Source organism: Rattus rattus, chromosome 10 (genome assembly GCF_011064425.1).
Source record: "Rattus rattus isolate New Zealand chromosome 10, Rrattus_CSIRO_v1, whole genome shotgun sequence".
Taxonomy (NCBI): domain Eukaryota; kingdom Metazoa; phylum Chordata; class Mammalia; order Rodentia; family Muridae; genus Rattus; species Rattus rattus.
The window spans coordinates 73,257,396-73,277,495 of NC_046163.1; the positions used below are offsets into that span (position 1 = coordinate 73,257,396).

A 20,100-nucleotide genomic window follows, 5' to 3' on the forward strand; every position below is an offset into this window, starting at 1 on the left:
ATTTAATAAAAGAGAATGAAAGCAATATAGAAGAAAAATAATGTATGTTCCTTTGTTTATATTTTAAAGCTGAAAGCTAATATTCTTGTACTTGAAGAGTCAAATTGTACTCTTAGATTAAATTTTTCTTCCCAAGTGCATTAGTCCCAAATGTTTCTTGGTACCTCATAATAAATACACTGCCAATTATGCCCTAAGGACTGAAATGGACTAGAAAGGTTTGTGGCATTCTGGACAGCAATGTAGCTAATATAAAGATTGCAAAACATTTGTTACCATTTTGATTCAGTTTTCAGTAATTAAGGGAATAATACAGAGGTTTCAGATACCCAAGGAACCCATATTATATTCTTTCACTCTATCACATTACATTTTCAATTATTCTGATTATTTAGTGATTGAATTTTCCATATCTGATTATTAAAGGTGAAATGCCACAACCCTCTAGCTGTTGCTTTGTCTCTTCCAGAAATCGTGCCACACCACTACCCCTGCACTCTGTCCATTAGAACTAACTGGAGCTTCCTATGACAATTGCCACGTCTGGATGGAAAAGGTAAATCTAGTTTTCTTCTTCACCTAGTTGTCCAGTACCAAAGTGACATTGAATTATGACCTCAGTGTCTTCCTGCATTAACTTTAAGCATGCAGACTGGGCCACTAGACTGGACTAGATTACTTAAGAAGCACACAAGAACACCACAAAGGATAAACACACTACACACAATAAATACACACACACACACACACACACACACACACACACACACACACACACACACACACACTGCTGTATAAAAGCCAATAAGCTTTTGACCTCCTTTTTAGTTGACTGAAAAGATCTTTTCTTGATACCCTCATCTATACAGTGTGACAGTCTGACTCAGGATTGAGAGAGCAGAAGGTTCTTCTTTCAAAGTACCCAACGCCCCAGTCTCCCATCCACGCTGTATGTGCTATGAGGCTTTATATCTCATGGTCTTCCTCCTCAGGCCTCATCATTACTATTCACTGAGTAAGACTTGTTTGTCTAATGATACTTATTTTGAACAGATAATTTTTGTACTAGCTTTTAGCATGGTATTTATAGAACTTCACTTTTTGAATACAGCTTAAGAGAACACAGAAATTTCTACATAAGGCATAGTTAGCCTCTCCTTGTCTCAAATCCAGTAGGAGCAGATAGTAGAGTGAAAGAACTGTTAAAAATTCATCTTGATCCACAGCCCTGAGACAAAAAAACTCCAGAGGAATGGCATGGATCTTTTGAAACATTAAAGTCTATTTCCAGTGATACACCTCCTCTAACAAAGTCATACATCTTAATCCTTCCCCAAAAGTTCCCACCAACAGGAGATTAAGAATTCAAACACAGTCGCCAATGGGGACTGAGGGAAATAGACCATTCTTATTCAAATCACCAGAGTCACCTGTGTGGTAGCAATTAAAAATATAATTAGAAAGTCAATGATTTCTTAAGTAAGGTGGATAATCTATGTTCTCATGAAAAAGTGTGAAAAATTTCCAGAATCTTAAGTGTGATCTACTGATGACCAAGTGTTATTATGCAGCATTCAATAACCAGTCAAGGAATACTATCTTCTAAAAAATCATAAAACTTTCAAATTAAAGATGCCAGGAACATGATAAATATCTTTTTAAAAGCCGACATTCTTTGCCCAAATATGAGTTTCCTCAAATATGCCCACTCCACTATATATCCTAGAATCCAATGGTAATTTTTAAGGAATGCTATAACGTGGAACCCCTAAACGCAAATATCTACTATAGGTTATATTTATCCAACAAAAGAACCCATTGGGTACTTTAAATACTGTAGTTTATCCAGACTGGTGAATAATTAGGTTGCAAAGAGAATTAAGTATTGTATAACTTTTGCAAGATCATCCACTAATCTATTGGCTGTCAAAGGGAACATTATATCACACAAAATATTTTAAGACAAGGCCTTAAATGAAAACTTGCCATGGACCAGCCTAAATTTGAAGACAGGTTCCAGAAGAAAAAAACGGGGTGTCTGGAAGCAGTTACAAAATTTTACTTGAAGTTAAATTGTTGATCCAAGAAGGCAGTCTATGTTCTCCTCTTGACAACTTAGCAGACTCTTCTCTCTGTGTGTTCTACTCAAGACAGCTTTTTGCCTTGCTCTCTGTGTTCTGCTCTCTTGAGAAAACTTTCTCTTACTATTCCAAAAGTTCTCTGGATAAGTCATCACTTGTAGATCAAAAGTCCATATTTTAATTTTACATATCAGTTAAGTCATTACACTAGTTTTCTTTAGAATATCCTGTGAATAAGCCCCTTGATTCTTAGAAAGAAACAGCAAGCACAAGCACAGACAATAAGATAGCTGTGCGTGACCACATCCTGAAATTACCATTCCAAACATGCCAGGAACTAAATTAGCTCTATTTTAGAGTGATGTTGAATTTATGAATCCACCTGACATTGTAAGCTTAAACAAAACATCTTAGATGGGCAGGACCTTGTCTTGTGATCACCACTTTCTTTACATTCCTCCTTAGTATCTTTGTGAAAACCTGGTTCATAGTGCAGCTGCTTTTGTTGCTTTAAATTTGTGAAACTCCTAATGCCATTTATATTTCAGGCTTATATTTTGAATAGTTGACAAATTATATATGTTCAAACTCAATTTTTCAGCATTCTTTCCCATAGTCATAAGAACTGTTATGGAGGTCATAGCATTCCACAATTTGGCTAAGACATAGACAAGTACTCAACTTCCAAACTCAAGCTGTCTGATTATCATGGATTCATTAATGTTGGCAGAGAAGGCATTCCTCAAAGGAGGGACAATAAAATATGTACACTGGTATAAATTTGGCTTATGCCCAGAGCAGCCATCAACACTCATGGAGGCCCACAATCTAGTGGCTCTCTTACAGGAGCAGGAACACATGTCATATTGTTCCTGGTATAACCAATTCAGATTCAGCAAAACCTAAATAGTACAGAGTAAATATGGAGCCCTTTCCACTTAGCCTGCTTGCACAAAAATGATCCCAAGTCTTGTTCTCATACTTTCAGGGAAAAACAATCAGAGAAAGTAGCTCTGAAATCAGGAAAACATAATCCCAAGAATTAAAGAATGTCATCCTTTATGGCCACTACAAAGTTTCCCTTGTTTTATCAATAAATCTTTGGCTTGTAGTACACTCAGGGGAATTGAAAGACCTGTAGTCTAACTGATAAGTGGTGTCAGTATGGCATTGTGGGAAGTGAAGAATCACTTTATAAGTGTTTGGTAACAGAAGGTTGCTGGGGATCACACAGGGGCAGTAATCAGTTTTTACATTTACCTTAGCCAGATAGCCATTAGAAAAACTTAAAAGGGGTGTTGGGAATTTGGCTCAGTGGTAGAGCGGTTGCCTAGCAAGCTCAAGGCCCTGAGTTCGGTCCCCAGCTCCGGGAAAAATAAAAAAGAAAAACTAAAAAGGATAGTGGGCTCCCTCATGTCTGACACTAACAAGTAGACTTTTGCATCCAAGTTTTAATGAAGACTGGGAAAAACTAGATTTCTATCCCTCTATAGGGTTATTAAGACCAAACCTCCCTATACCCCATTTAGACCAAGTCATTGAAATACATTTTAAATGGAAGGAATAAATATGATTTCTATAATATAATAAAACAGATTTCCCTTGCTGAATTTTAGTTGGCAAGTATGTGTATGTATAGGGGTGTGTGTGTGTGTGTGTGTGTGTGTGTGTGTGTGTGTGTGTATCAGCACAAATCATGGATGCGAAGGTGTCTTTATATCTCTATATCCTTAGCAAAGAAGGGCAAATGCTGTGATCTTCAGGACAGCCCATAAGGCTGTTGGAACGAACTCTGAAAACCTGAGTTTGAGAGTCACAAGTTCTTTCTGGTTTATACAGTTTGTATGGGTTCCTGGAGTGGACCAAGGGCACTGGCTCTACACACACTCCTTTCAACACCCAGAGAATGCTCAGCTCCTAGATGCTCTGACAAACTCAGCATAACAGTATAAAAGAATGACAAAAGAAGCTTGACTCCCAGGAGATCTGATATACCCAGGATCACTGGAGCTCTGATATACACAAAACCATAGTTGAGGACACAACATCTGCCACAGCACCTGGGGTAACTGGGACCACCATAGGAACAAGGATCTCGGAAGCTGGTACACACCAGGATTTCTGGATCCCACAGACACTTCTAGGACTTCTAGGAGATCTGACACACCCAGTATCTCAACATCAAAGTGTCCTAGAATCACAAGATCACAGAGAAAGCTGCACTTAGAGAAGTTCTGACCCATCGAGGATCACAGTAGGAACAGGCTCCAGTCAGAGAAAGGGCATTTAGCAATAGAGATACCCAGATGGTTAGAGGCAAGCAAAGAATATAAGCAATAGAAATCAAAGCTAATTGACAACATCAGAATCCAGTTCTCCCAACACACCAAGCTCTGGATACCCTAATATACCTGAAAAGAAAGATTCACATCTAAAAATCCTATCACATGAATATGATAGAAGAATTTAAGAATATATATATATATATATATATATATATATATATATAATACTTAAAGGAATACAGGGGAACAAAGGCAAATTAGTAGAAGCTTGTAAAGAGGAAACATTTAAAATCTCTTAAAGAAAATCAGGAAAACACAATGAAATAATTAAAGGAATGGAATAAAACCACCTAGGATCTAAAAATGGAAATAGAAACGTTAAAGAAAACACCAAGGGAGACAACCCAAGGGATGGAAAAACCAAGGAAGGAGACCAGGAATCACAAATGCAAAAATCACCAACAGAATACGAGAGATAGAAAAGAGAATCTCAGGCATAGAAGATACCCTAGAAGACATTGAGTCAACAGTCAAAGAAAATACAAAAAGCAAAAAGACCCTAACTCATAACATTGAAGAATCAAAGCACAGTGAAAAGACCAAATCTAAGAATAATAGGTATAGAAGAGATTGAAGATTCCCAAATCAAAAGGCCAGCAAACATCTTCAACAAAATTACAGAAGAAACATTTCTTAACTTAAAGAAAGAGATGCTCATATACATACAAGAAACCTACAGAACAACAAAAAGATGGGATCAAAAAAGAAATTACTCTTGCCACATAATAATTGAAACAACAAATACACAGAACAAAGAAAGAGTAGTGAAAGCATTAAGGGAAAATGGTCAAGTAACATACGAAGGGAGACCCATCAGAATTACACCAGACTTCTCAACAGAGATGCTAAAATCCAGAAGATAGTGGATGGATGTCATACAGACCCTAAGAGAACAAAAATGCTAGCCCAACATAAAAATATCCTTCAAAACTCTCAATTACTATACAAGGAGATAACAAGATATTCCATAACAAAACCAAACTTAAACAGTATTTTTTCACCAATCCAGCTCAACAGATAGTAGAAGGAAAACTCCAACATAAGGAAGGAAACTATGCCTAAATAAAGCAGGAAACTAATCTTTTCACAACAAACCCAGAAGAAAAGAACCACTGAAGCATAATTCAACATCTAACACCAAAAAATCAGGTAGCAACAATCATAAATCATTATCTCTAAATGTCAATGGACTCAATTCCCCAATAAAACGACATAGACTAAGAGACTGGATATGTAAACAAGACTCAGCATTTTGCTGCATATACAAAACAGTTGTCAGAGACAAAAACAGACACTGCCTCAAAGTAAAAGACCTGAAATTTTTTTCAAGGCCAATGGACCCAAGAAATAATCTGGTGTAGCCGTTCTAGTAATTAATAAAATAGACTTTCATCCAAAATTATAAAAAATGATAGGATAGGACACTACATACTAATCAAAGTAAAAATCCACCAAGAAGAGCTCTCAATTATGAACATCTATGCCACACATGCAAGGGCACCAACATTTGTAAAAGAAACATTATGGAAGTTCAAAGCCACACTGAACCTCACACAATAATAGTAGGAGATTTTAACACCACACTCTCACTAATGGACAGATTGTGGAAAAAAACTAAACAAAGACACAGTGAAACTAAAAGATGTTATGGACCAAATGGACTTAACAGATATCTATAGAACCTTTCATCCTAAAACACAAGAATATAACTTCTGAGCACCTCACAGTATCTTCTTCAAAATTGACCATAACACAGGACACAAAACAAGCTTAAACCAACACAAGAATTTAGACATAGTCCAATGCATTCTATCAGACAACCACGGACTAAGGCTGGTCTTTAACAACAACAAAAACAACAGTAAGTACACATACATATAAAAGCTGAACAACTATCTACTCAATGATAATTTGGTCAGGGAAGAAATACAGAAAGAAATTAAAGACTTTTTAGAATTTAATGAAAATGAAGGCACAGCATATCTAACTTATGGGACACAATGAAAGAAGTGTTAAGAGGAAAACTTATAGCTCAGAGTGCTTCCATAAAGCAATTGGACAGAGCATACACTAGCAGTTTAACAGCACATCTGAAATCTATAGAATGAAATCAAGCAAATACACTAAAGAGGAGTAGTGTGCAGGAACTAATGAAAATCAGGTCTGAATTCAACCAAATAGAAACAAATAGAATTCTACAAAAATCAACAAAGCCAGGAGCTAGTTCATTGAGAAAATCAACAAGATAGATAAGCCCTTATCCAGACTAATCAGAGAGCACAGAGACACTATCCACACTAACAAAGTCAGAAATGAAAAGGAAGACATAACAACAGAATCTAAAGAAACTCAAAAAATTATTTGATCCTACGACAAAAGCCTATACTCAAAAAAAGAAAACCAAAAAAAAAAAAATTGGAAAATTTAGATGAAGTAGATGATTTTCTAGACAGATTCCAGGAACTAAAATTAAATCAGAATCTGATAAACCATCTAAACAGTCCCATAACCCCTAAAGAAATAGAAGCAGTCATTAAAAGCCTTCCAAGCAAAAAATCCTCAGGACCAAATGGTTTTAGTAAAGAATTCTATCAGATCTTCACAGAAGACCCAGTACCAATACTTGTCAAACTATTTCATAAAATAGAAACAGAAGGAATACTAAAAAATTCATTATTGAAGCCACAGTTACATTAATACCTAAACTACACAAAGACCCAACAAAGAAAGTACTTCAAACCAATTTCCTTCATGAATATTGATGCAAATATAGTCAATAAAATTCTTGCAAACTGAATACAAGAATACATCAAAATGATCATTCATTATAATCAAGTAGGCTTCATCCCAGAGATGCAGGGATGGTTCAATATACAGTAATCCATCAGTATCATCCACAGTATAAACAAACTAAAAATAAATCACTTGATCATCTCATTAAATGCTGAAAAAGCCTTTGACAAAAATACCCCTTCTTGCTAAAAGTATTGGAGAGAATAGTTATTTAAGGTCCATACTTAAATATAATAAAAGCAATATACAGGAAGCCAATAGCTAACATCAAACTAAATGGAGAGAAACTAGAAGCAATCTTACTAAAATCAGAGACAAGACAAGGCTCCCCACTTGCTCTATGTAATGTAATACTTTAAGTTCTAGACAGAGCAATTAGGCATCAAATGGAGAAGAAAGGGATACAAATTGGAAAGGAGGAAGTTGATGTATCACTATTTGAAGATTATACAATTGCACATCAGTGATTCAAAAACATCCACCAGAGAACTCTTACAGCTGATAAACAACTTCAGCAAAGTGGCTGGATACAATATTAAGGCAAACTCATCAGTAGCTTTCCTCTACTCAAAGGATAAATGGACAGAGAATAAAATTAGGGAAACAACATCCTTCACAGTAGTTACAAATAATATAAAATACCTCTGTGTGACTCTAACCAAGCAATTGAACGATCTGTATGACAAGAACGTCAAGTCTCTGAAGAAAGAAATCGAAAAAGTCCTGAAAAGATGGCAAGAGCTCCCATGCTCACAGATCAGCAGATTTAACATAGTCAAAATGGCCATCTTACTTAAAGCAGTCTGCAGATTCAATGCAATTCCCATCAAAATTTCAACTCAATTCTTCACACAGATAGAAAGAACAATTCTCAAATTTATCTGGAATAAAATGAAAACCCAAGGATATCAAAAACATTCTCAATAATAAAAGAATTTTTGCAGGATTCAACATCACTGACCTCAAGCTGTACTATAGAGAAATAGTGATAAAAACTGCATTGGTGTAGAAACAGACAGATAGATCAATGGAATAAAATTTAAGATACAGAAGTGAACCCACACACCTTTGGCCATTTCATCTTTGACAAATGAGCCAAAACTATTCAGTGGATAAAAGAAAGGAGTTTCAACAAAGAGTGCTGGTTTAATTAGTGGTCAGCATGTAGAGGAATGCAAATTGACCCATTCTTACCTCCTTTTACAAAGATCAAGTTCAAGTGGATCAAGCATCTCCACATAAAAACAGATATGATATATGAAATAGAAGGGAAAGTGGGAAAGAACCTCGAACATGTTGGCACATGGGAAATTTTTCTGAACAGAACACCAATGGCTTATGCTAGAAGATCAAGAATTGACAAATGGGACCTCATAAAATTACAAAGCTTCTGTAAGGCAAAGGACATTATCAATAGAAAAAAACGTCAACACACAGATACAGAAAAAAATCTTTTCCAATGCTACATCCACTAGAGAACTACTTCCAAAATATACTAAAAACTCTAGAAGTTAGATTGCAGACAACCAAATAACCCTATTAAAAATGGGTGGTAGGACACCCTCATATGCGGAGAGGATATGATAGGGGGTTTATGGAAGGAAAACCAGGAAATGATGTAACATTTGAAGTGTAAATATAAAAATATACAATTTAAAAACAAAAAACTTTAAATGGAGTACAGGGGTACATGTTCTTAGCTGCCTTAATTATGATAGCCAGAAGCTGGAAACAAACCAGATGTACCTCAACAGAGGAATGGATAAAAAAAATATGGTACATTTACAAAATAGAGTACTACTCAGCTATTAAAAAAATGACTTCATGAAATTCTTAGACAAATGAATGGAACTTGCAAATATCCTGAGTCAGGTAAACCAGTCACAAAAGAACACGCATGGTATGTATTCACGGATAAGTAGATATTAGCCCAAAGGAAGCTATGAATGCCCACTATACAATTCACAGAAATATAAAACTCCAGAAGAAAGTTCTCCCAATGTTTTGATGATTTTGCAGTCCTACTTAGAATTGGGAAGAAAATCATCTCTGGGAAGTAGAGGGAGAGAGGGATCTGGGAGAGAGAGAGGTATGGGGTATAAAAGGAGGGGCAGTTCAGATATGGCAGGAATGGAGGACAATTACAGAGGGTCAGGAAATTCAAAGAAGAAGAAGAAGAAGGTATGTAATCGTGGGGAAGTGGGAACTGGGGGTAGCCACCAGGACATTCCCAGGACCCAACAGGAAGGACATAAGCTAAAATACCCATCAAAGGGAAGAGAGAACCAGTAGAGGCCCCATCCAGTGGAAAGTCCAGGCCCCAGTTGAGGGATGGGGCCCCAACGACCTCAAAAATAATAACCCAGAATTTTTTTTTAAATGCAACAAAACATCATATAGTAAGATAAAACAAAACAAAACAAAACAAAAAAAAGCTCATCCTATCGAAGTTGAACAAGCCAAACCAGCAGAAAAATAAAAGAAGGCACAAAAATCATAGACCCGCTTGTTCATACATTCAGGAAGCCCGTGAGAGTACTAAACTGAAAGCTATAGTATGTTTGCAGAAGACCTCGTGGAGACTGCTTCAGCCTCTGCAGGTTGATATGAGCTTTGCTCAGTTTTAGAGGACCTTCTTCTTCTGGTGTCCTCTATCCTCTCTGTTTCTTACACATCTTCTGCCTCCTCTTCCATGGGGCTGTCGAGCTCTGAAGGGAAGTATTTGATGGCCAATGACTCAATTGGATGAAACGCAGTCCTGGTACTGGAAGCTTCCTTTGGTGACCAGAGATGGTCAGTTGGGGTTTCTCTTCCTCATTATTTAGAGACTTTATTAGGATAAAAATCATATAGGAAGTTTCCACACCACAAGGTTTCTACACTGCCTCTCAAATGTCCTTCAGTTCTCTCTCTCTCTCTCTCTCTCTCTCTCTCTCTCTCTCTCTCTCTCTCTCTCTCCTCAACTTCTTCTTTTGATCCCATTCCTCCTCTCTTCACAATGGATCCTCCCATTCTCATGCCCCCTATACTTTACCCACAAAATCTAATCTATTCCCTTCCCAGGGAGATCCATGTGTCTCCATAGTCCCATCCTCTATGCTTAACTTTGCTGGATCTATGGATTGCAGCTTGGTTATTTATTTAATAGCTAATATCCAGATACAAGCAACACCAGAATTCTTTTTTTTAAAAAGGAAATGAAAGGACAAAGAGTAGAACAGAGACTGAAGGAAAGGCCATCTAGAGACTACCTAGGGATTCATCCCATCTGCAGAAACCAAACCCAGACAGTATTGCTGATTGAATATAGGGACCCAAATGGAGAAATTAGGGCAATGACTGTAGGAGCAGAAGGAGTTTGCAAACCCATAGGAAGAACAACATTATCAACCAAGCAGATCCCCTAAGCTCCCTGGAACTAAACCATAGAGATCAAAGAACGGCATAGGTTCTCCAGGAGCCTGAGTTATAGGCAGTTGTAAATCTGTCATAACTAATATGGGTGGTGAGAATTCAAAGTGGGTTCACTACAGAATCCATACACACTCAAACACTGAGCCATCTCTAAAGCATTATCTGCGTAATTTATAGCAAGTCCCTTTCATATCTTCTTTCTGAATTACACCAGAAACTATAATGAAAAGTAGTTGGTGTGTGTGTTTGTGTGTGTGTGTGTGTGTGTGTGTGTGTGTGAGAGTGTGTGTGCATGTACATGCACATGTGCATGCAAGCATGTGTGTTTAATAATATCTAAAGTAAAAAGCATATAAATGCAAAAGGGCGTACAGGGAGATGTAGGAGAAATTGGAGAATGGAGGGGAAATTCAAGAATAATTTATTTAAAGTCTCCTTATAAAATTTTTGATGTGTTACAAAAAATAGATGTTAGTGAATTAGAGAATGCATTATTAATCCACTGGGATTATAAGTGATATACAAGGAGTTCCTGAGATACTAACAATACCACAGCATTTAAAATATCCTACTTAATTTAACCAATTGGAAGAAAAACAATGTCCAAGCTATGGAATTCAACAGGTCCTGTGCTTTCATTTTACTTCTTAGAAATTGTAAAGAAACTCCCTTAGTCTGCATAGATCTCAAATCTTCCCCACAGACAATAATGCAACATTCTCTGAACTTCTGTACTTCACTTTACCAATGAAATGATTCACAGTTCTTGCATGGCCCTTTTGCACTCTAAAGTTAGCTAGTAGGAAAATCAGAATTGTTTTATTTCATTTTTAGTTTTTGAGGCAAGGCCTACTATAGCAAAAGCTTGTCTTGGAGTTGATATGTAATGGAGGATGACTTAAAATTCTGCAATGCTGATTTACTCCTCCCACATGCTGTAATTATAGGTGTGCAATACTGGCCACAAGTTCTGTTCACTCTGCCTCTTAAGTGCTGATGGGATGCCACCAGCCAGCCCCTTACTTTTCGGCAGTAACTTTTCTTCCATGATGAAATGTATTCTCTCACACTATCAGCTAGAATAAAGCCTTCCTACCTTAAATTTCTACTATCAAGCAAGTTAAAAATTAACTAAAACATCTGCTTTTATGATGTGTCAGGGATGGAACCCAGGATTTCATGCATGCTTGGTAGGCACTCTCCCAACTGAATACATACACAGCTTTGGTTGATGAAAACTCTAAATGCATAATATAAACCCAGTGTGAAGAGATATAGAGGTAGAGTAACGGAACCAAGACTTACCCAAAGTCTACAAACCACCAGTTATCAGAGACAATGACTTACCACTGAGTAGATCTGATGCTTTCGTCTTTTAGCCAAGTCAATTATGTTCACTCCATTGTAGTAAAGGTTTTCAATACAGCCATGGAAGTTTTTCTTTACAAAGGTCCCAGGTTTGCTTGGTACTGGGATTCCTCCAAAACTGAGCTTTATGGTAGAAGAAATAAAAGTCAACTGTTAGTTACAAGCTCTGAAGAAGGAGAAATGTAAAAGAAGTAGGTACATTTCTCTAGATGTAGTTGTATGAATGAGCCGTAGCTTAATAATTAAAGATGCCACTTGATTACTCATTAAAGGATACTGATTGACCCATGTAAAATATCTGTAATTGTTGGGCTCTTATGGATTCACTTAACCAAAACAATTTGGTTTCTTTCTTAACACTTTTAAATACTAAATAAAACACTGAATGACAGAGAAAAATGAGAAAAAAAATTAACATCTTTATGTTTTTCTGTAGCACAGCATCAGAAAGGATAAGGCAATAAAAAGGCCAAGGAACAAAGCAGATCCTTGATTATTCACAGTGAAACCCAATTCTAAAACCCACATTACCAAAGAATATATATGCACAGAGTTGTTCACCAACTGCTATCTATAAAGATAAAAGAGTGAAATAATACAAACTGACCTGTGGATTTGAGAACCAATTAAACATCAGTATAATGAAACTGTCAGCATGACAATTATTAACAATGCAATTTTGATTGTAATGTATAAGAGTTATAACTTGTTGTGAAGTACAAATTAAGTGATGAGAATATTGTACACGTAAGGGCTAGAGGATGTTCAGTGTGTAAAAGGCCCCACAATGAAAGTCTGATTCCTTGTTGAAACAAAATAAAACAAAACAAAACAAAAGGAAACAAAACAAGCAAAAACCTTACAGCAAGAAAAAAACAATGACTAATGAAGTAGCCTACACCTATGGTCCCTACTACCAAGAATGGATGGTAGGCCAGGCCAGGCTAGGAGAAACATCCAGAAACTCAGCCACAAACTAATCTGGAGTTACAATTAGCAGTAGCTAAGTCAGAACAGACCCTGTCTCAAGGTAAAAATAAGCACAGGCATGCCTTGGCATGTCCACGATTGTGAATGTGTGTGCACGTGAGCATGGAAGGGGAACCATCTGTAATGTCCTGTGGAAGATTTGGTGGGGATGGGATTAAGGCAGGGAGTCATATGGAGGCTTCCTTCTGCTGCTTTCTGGGGACCCAAAGGAACAAGAAAACACTTGTGACCATTAATTTTGATGGTCTACTGAATGAGGAGTCATTAAAGAGCAAATATCTGAGCATTTCTGTGAGATTATTTCTAGACTGGTTTAATTAAGGTAGTATTATTCAATGGGCAAGGTTATTAACTGAATAAAATCAATGAAAACAAATTGTACATAGCATGTGACTCTCTTTGCTTCTTTATTGTGTACACAGTAAGGGTAGTTGCCACAGTTTCTGCTGCCTTGTGTTCCTGAACATTATGAACTGTCTCCTCCACTGGAAGTCAAAATAAAACTTTCTTCCTTAAGTTACTCTGTCTTAGTTTTTTAAACCCACCAATGAATAAAATAGATAAGAAAGCATTTATGCTGTGGTTCTTGTATCCATTATGCTTCAAGGCTGTTACGGTTGCCTGGGATGCAGAATGGCCCCAGAGTAAAATGTTTGTGCTGTATAAGATAGCTAGTTAAATGTAGGATAGAGAAAGCAGGGTTTATGCTCAATTTCCAAATTTAGGTTTTGCTCTGATTCTCCTCAATGATAGATTATGACCTAAAAATGTAAGCCAAATAAACACTTCCTGACACAAGTTGCTTTATCAGAGTATTTTAATTACAGCAAGAGAATGGATATAGTACACTCATCACAGTTACATTTATGCCTCAACAACACTGACTTATCATTGCACTTCCTAGCCTACTTCTAGGTTCAATGGGGAACAGAATGAATCTAGCAAGCAAAGAAATAAAATTGTACTAAGGTATATTTGACCATGATTATCCATTTCACATTCAATTAATACTTTTAGACTTTTTATTAACAGAGAATATTAGTTTATTTAGAATAAAAAGCAAAACAGAAAAAAAATTTCCTGAGAGTGGAAAGGTGTTCTAGCTGAGAAATACCTCCTCCACTTTAGAGTTTACAGTAGAGAATTTGATAATATTATTGTACTATGAATTGGAGACTTAATTCATTATCATATAGTCAGATTGGAAGACTCTGCTTTATGTACTGATAACTTTACTTAATATATGATATTTATCCAAATCATATATGCCACCTTATAGAAAACAATGAATTTTCTACTCATTATCTCAGGTTACTTATATTTGATTTGTATGTAATTTTTAAAATATCTGCAGTAAAATTAAAATTTTCCATGGAATTATCTCTCTGTCCAAGTCATTTTTTGGATGATCTATAATGGAAAAATTATGGCTGTTATTATTTGTAAAGATTGATACTGATTGCTTGCAAACTGTTCTTCTGTCTTGTTAAGGGAAAAGTGACACATGCTCAAGTTCCCAGTTTGGAATTTATTGCAGTAAAAATAAAATAGGCATGCATCTCAAGTGGTTCTCGTGCTCACTATATTTTTGCTCCCAGTTTCTCTCTGACTCAGGTGGTCTATGAGCCACTCAGTTTCCTCAGCACCACTCAGGGCATACACATCCCAATTCTGTGGCAGGCCCCATGTGTCCACCACAATATACTTTCTTGAACTCAGTTAAGTCAGCACATGAAAGAACACATCACCCAATATCCTCTGATCCAACTGATAAGACATAATTTGCCCATCTAGATAGTACAAAATCCTGTATATACCCATCCATTAAAAATAGTCATAACAATTTGTATCTATACACAGAGAGGAATTTTAACATCTGTTGCCATGTTTCCCCAGCTCTTTCTCCTTGCTCTTGTCCCCCTCTCATCTTCTTTCTCCCTTCTAAAACCTCTGTTCTCACCTCCCTTCATTCTCATCCAGTGACAGACCTAGTTTTATCTTGTCGGCCTTCACCTGCATAATGACATCAAACCACACTTCACCATTTCTGCCTAATTAAAAAAAATAAAAATTTTCTAGCAAATGTAGGCTGAGAACAACTATTATCATTTTGTAATTTAAATGTATTAAATATACTTAACACCAAGTCCAACATTTTATTAGTTAAACAGAACATTTAGTTATCTGTTCTAGTTAACTTGAAGAAAGGCTTCATGTCTGGGTTTTATCCAGGCTAGCTTGCATACTATATGAACACTAATTAAATATGAATACTCAAAGTTAAACAGCCTCTGCAGGCTAAGAGACTATAACTAGTTTCAACACTGTCAGAAATCTGAGAACAATCAATGTTGTTTGAAAATATAGGAAGCCTAACATGGCTTTCCAAACTGAGACCAGTTAAAGAGACAACTGTCAACATGTACATTCCCCTGAAGTAACATGTGAGAGCAAGTCTTCAGCCTTCTTACCAATGATCAGCTGACATACTTTTGAAACATAGAATTTCAAAAGGCTGATCATTCTGCCTCTGCAGAAATTATCAGTCAAGTATTCTGTAATGTGTCCTTTTCTGCACAGTATTTTGTCTGTAGAAGAAATAGGCAATTTCTGCCCTAGTGGCTGTCTCACCATAATACATCACCTCACTTGGAAACAGAGATGTTCAATTTCTTATTTGAATCCACCAAAGGGGAACGCTTAGGAGTTCACACGGCTCAACAAAATATAAACAACATTAAATGTCATATTTTGTGGATTTCTGATGTTTTTGAAAATCATCTAACTAAGTAATCTGGACTGTTGTCCATTAACGATCTTAATAAACTATCTTGTAAGCATTATAACAATAAACTTAGAGCCATTAATTTGCTATCTTGCCCTTAACTCACATGTTCTAGCAACTCATATTCATTTTTTAATAGCAGTAAGGAAGTCAGTATCAGCCTTGTTTATTTAAGTGTTTTATATACACACAATGCCCATATATGAGAGTAACAATATTAATTTTAATACTCTAATTTAATAATTCAAAAGTAACTTGAATTAATTAATTTAGTTAATCATAAGAAAATCATATCAAAGAAAATCTAAACTTCTATCAAATAGATTCTGTACCAATGTAAAAGATTGTAACTTTAGCTTAGTAACAAATATAAGGGTTTCTTCTAAATGAGATTATAACTGTACAATCAATTCTAGCTAATTGTTAAATTATGACTATTTATTAATAAATTACGACCTATTTAAAATATGATCATTTCTAAATTCTCTAGAAGGATATCCTTAGATTAACCTATGGTGCCATCACTAGCGTGGGATAAAAGAAAACATGTTTTTTAGTTTTACTGCAATAGGGATGATTCTGTAAAGTTCTCAGGAAAATGTCATAGTGGTCACAACCATTCTACAAGGTTGACTTTTAACATCTCCCATACTGAAAGAGAATCTTACAGATCTGGGCTCTATTTAGTTCCCCTTCATAGCTATCCATTCTTTATTCTGTGTCTGACCTAATATTGCGATGATGTAAAAATCCCTATTTGGATATTCAAATAGATTGCTAGCTCCCACAAACCAAAACTTTTAAGAATGTTATCCAATAATATTGAAGACCTATAGCAGGGATGTCTTAATTTCCTGTACCTGACTGTGTTTTAAAATTTTTTGATGTATGGATTTCTCTGTTCTGTATTAACATGGTGGAACATACAATTAGAGGCAGTTTGAATCTGTGTAACTTGGTCAGGGTCACTCATATTTGGAACTACAATAAATTACCTCTTATTCTTTTAAAGTGACTCTCTCCCTTTGCTTCTTCACATAGCTGCACAATTGTATTGCTTAGAAAAATTCCCATAACTTTTCTCAAATGACTTTCACTTGAAATCTGCTGTGTGTCAACTTACAGCAAGGCAGAGTGAGCCAATGGTATTTATTGTCAGTGGATAGCTTATTTGCTAAGTGTTGGATGTGTTTACATTTCATGTGATACCCTCATATAGTAAATAAAGAGTAAAGTAGGAAGCATAGTGACTTACTTATCATCACCTTTATATTTTTTACCTTAATTTTTGCTTTCAAACATACTAATTGTCTTATACTATTTTCTCTACACTCAAATAAATTTATCATTAGAATATTTCAAAGTAAATTTTCTGTAAAGACTTGCTGTCATTCATTTCTCCATGTGTACGTGTTCATGTCTATATATATATATATATATATATATATATATATATATATATGCAGATGAGCACTGTGGGATGATGTCACAGGTGAGGCAGGTACAAGGTAGAAGGAGGCCTGTCATTGGACAAGAAGGAAGGATGGGTGGGAGAAAAGTTTGAAGGAAGAGGAGGAGACTGGAAAAGAAAGGAGAAGAGACAGTAGGGAAAGGGAGAGAGGATGTGACAGGAAAATATGGCAGGTGACATTAAGATTCTATGCTGTACCTTTACAAGTTGTTACGAATGTTTTTAAGGGATGGATGTGTATTGGGCTTTGTATGTTTAAGTGGGCAATTATATCTTATCAATTGGGCCAAAGGTTATTGTGTTGTGTTTTCTTTTATGTGTAGATTTAAGGGTAAAGGAATATGAGGCAGCTGGTCTGGCCCACCACGGAGTTGGGATGTGTGTTTCTGGCATAGAAACCTGCCTTGGGAACTAGATAGGTAGAGAGATTGCTGCCGGGCTCAGAAAGAGGCTTTTGGCAGTGTGATATGGGATAAAGCAAAGCAGGTGAGAGGCTTTGCTGACTGAGAATTAAGCAATCCAGCAGATATGTTGGGTTACCGTGGTGCAGGACCTAATGGGAATAAAAGTCAACCTTACTTTTTTTATCTTTTATATTTTACAACAACAGATGGCAAACCAACATGATGGGCAAGAATCCGCTAGTAATCCTAAGAGTTGGGAGAAAGTTTTAATTTCCAAGTAAGAGGAGGCCAGCACCATGTTAAGTCATGTGATATCTCAAGTGCCGGAAATTAAACAAAGAAATAGGAAAGTACCCTGGGTTGGTAGGCTGTAGATCCCCTACTGTATGATAAGTAATGGCAGATCAGAGAGTTAGAAATTAAAAGCTGCTTTTAAAATAAAGTTGTTTAGAAAGTCTTTTAGTATTCTCATATTCCTTTTAACATGGGCTCCACGGGAATTTCAGGTTGAAATCCTAGTTAGAAAAACTACTTCTTAATGACAGGTTTATTAAGAGGTGATTAAGTTTATTTTTAGAAAGAAGAGAGTAAAGAGATTATCCGAATCACGTGGGGATTTTACGGAAAATTAGTCACTAATTCCAAGTAGAGAGTTGTAATAAATGTCTGTAACACAAGGCAGAGTGAATACAGACATATATTATAGAAGTTATTAAGGTTAAATAAAAATCTGTAACTCAGGGTAGAGAGCTTAACACATGGACATATTTTGGGCTAAAGTCCTGATTTTTAAGTTGTTTATTGGTATTAGAATTGATAGAAAGAGTTTAAGTTTATTTTAAGGAGAGTACAGAAATTACCTGAATCATGTAGGGATTCTCATCCATGGTTTGGAACTTAGATTGGGAAAAATTAGTCACTGACTTCAAGTAGAGTATTATGATATTTACAAGTTATTAAGGTTAAGTAAAACTCTGTGGCTCCAGGTAGAGAGCTTAACAGATGAATATATTTTGGACTAAAGTCCTGGTTTGATACATTGCCTATTGGTATTAGAATAGATAGAAGACATTTAGTTTGTTCTATGAATTACCGCGCTAAAGGCCATATGGCTCATTGATGCTGTCTAGTGAGGGTTTGTGGTTACTTATGATATTTACCAAAACAGGTAGCTAAGATTCTGTTAACATGGTTTCCACAGGAATTTTGGGTTCATTTCCTGACATCATAGAGTACAAAAGTCAATCCGGCTCATTGTTTGGTTTACTTCCTTTTTAAAAATTGTTTAATCTTCATAATGAGTGTGACTTTGAGCTTTATGGTTATATTATTACTCTGGGAGAGAGTGCAAGATACAAGCTTTCGGGTTACAGACTAAGGAACACAGTATTTTGGGAGAAAGATTTTGTCTTTGTATTTTTAAAAAAGTGTGATTAGGTTCTGGAAACTTCACAGAACCATACTCATCAGATTTGATAGAGGTAGACTGCCTCTATGAATTGATTCAGGAGAATCAAACAAAAAGATATGTGGATTCTAAACTTCTTTCTTGAGAGTTGTACTTTTCAGAGTTGCCTACTTGGATTCCTGGTCTCAAGGCCTTGCAGCTGGGTCCAGTCAGGACACATCAGCTACAGCATTTGCTTCATTCTTCCTACCCCCCTACCCAGAAGGATATCTCAATGCTCATGTACAACTTGAAGAAGTTATGGAGGAGTCATCACCTAAATTCCCTGGACTTCTGGAGGGCTGAAAGTGGTTATTCTAAAGTTGTTCTTATGAGGAATTTAGAAATGGTTGTAATTTAACAGTGAGGAATTAGCTAGATTGAGTTATACAGTCATAATCTCACTTGGTAACTAAGCTAAAATCAAATCTTTGCTTTGGTATAGAATTTATTTGTCAAAAAAGATTAAAAGTACAAGGTTTAGAGCCAGTCCTTCTATTGATGTCATTACAAACTTCTGAGTGATTACACATTGTGAGTAATGGGCCAAATAGCAAATTCATGGCTCTGATTTTGCGAGAGTACTTTCAAGATAATATTAATATATAAAGACAACAGTCCAGATGGTCTTATATAAATATATGGTTTTCAAAAACATCAGAAATCCACAAAATTTGACATTTAAAGTTATTTATCTTTGTTGAGACATATCTGCTCCTAATAGATCTCCTATGGTGGATTTAATGAAGAACTTGAACATCTCTATCTCCACGTGAGGCAATACTTTGTGGCTAGGCAACCACTGGACAAAACTGCCTATTTCATCTGCAGACTAATACTGTCCAGAAAAGGACAAATTATGCAGAATAGTTGACTGATAAGCCCTGCCAAGACATAGTGATCAGCCCTTCAAAATCTTCAAGAGTTTGTCAGTTAATTTTGGGCCAGAAGGCTGAAGACTTGCGCTCACATGTTGCTAACAGGGGACTGTGCTAGTGGAGA

General features: G+C 36.1%; 1 protein-coding gene across 1 annotated transcript in view; it reads right to left on the minus strand.

The window, feature by feature from the left end:
* The window catches only part of LOC116910936 (contactin-associated protein like 5-2), a 222,971-nt gene that overhangs the window by 177,915 nt on the left and 24,956 nt on the right, over positions 1-20,100 (minus strand). The window contains exon 3 of the mRNA XM_032914680.1: positions 11,981-12,124. Within this exon, the coding sequence (XP_032770571.1) occupies positions 11,981-12,124 (144 nt within the window). The remainder of the gene's footprint in view (positions 1-11,980; positions 12,125-20,100) is intronic.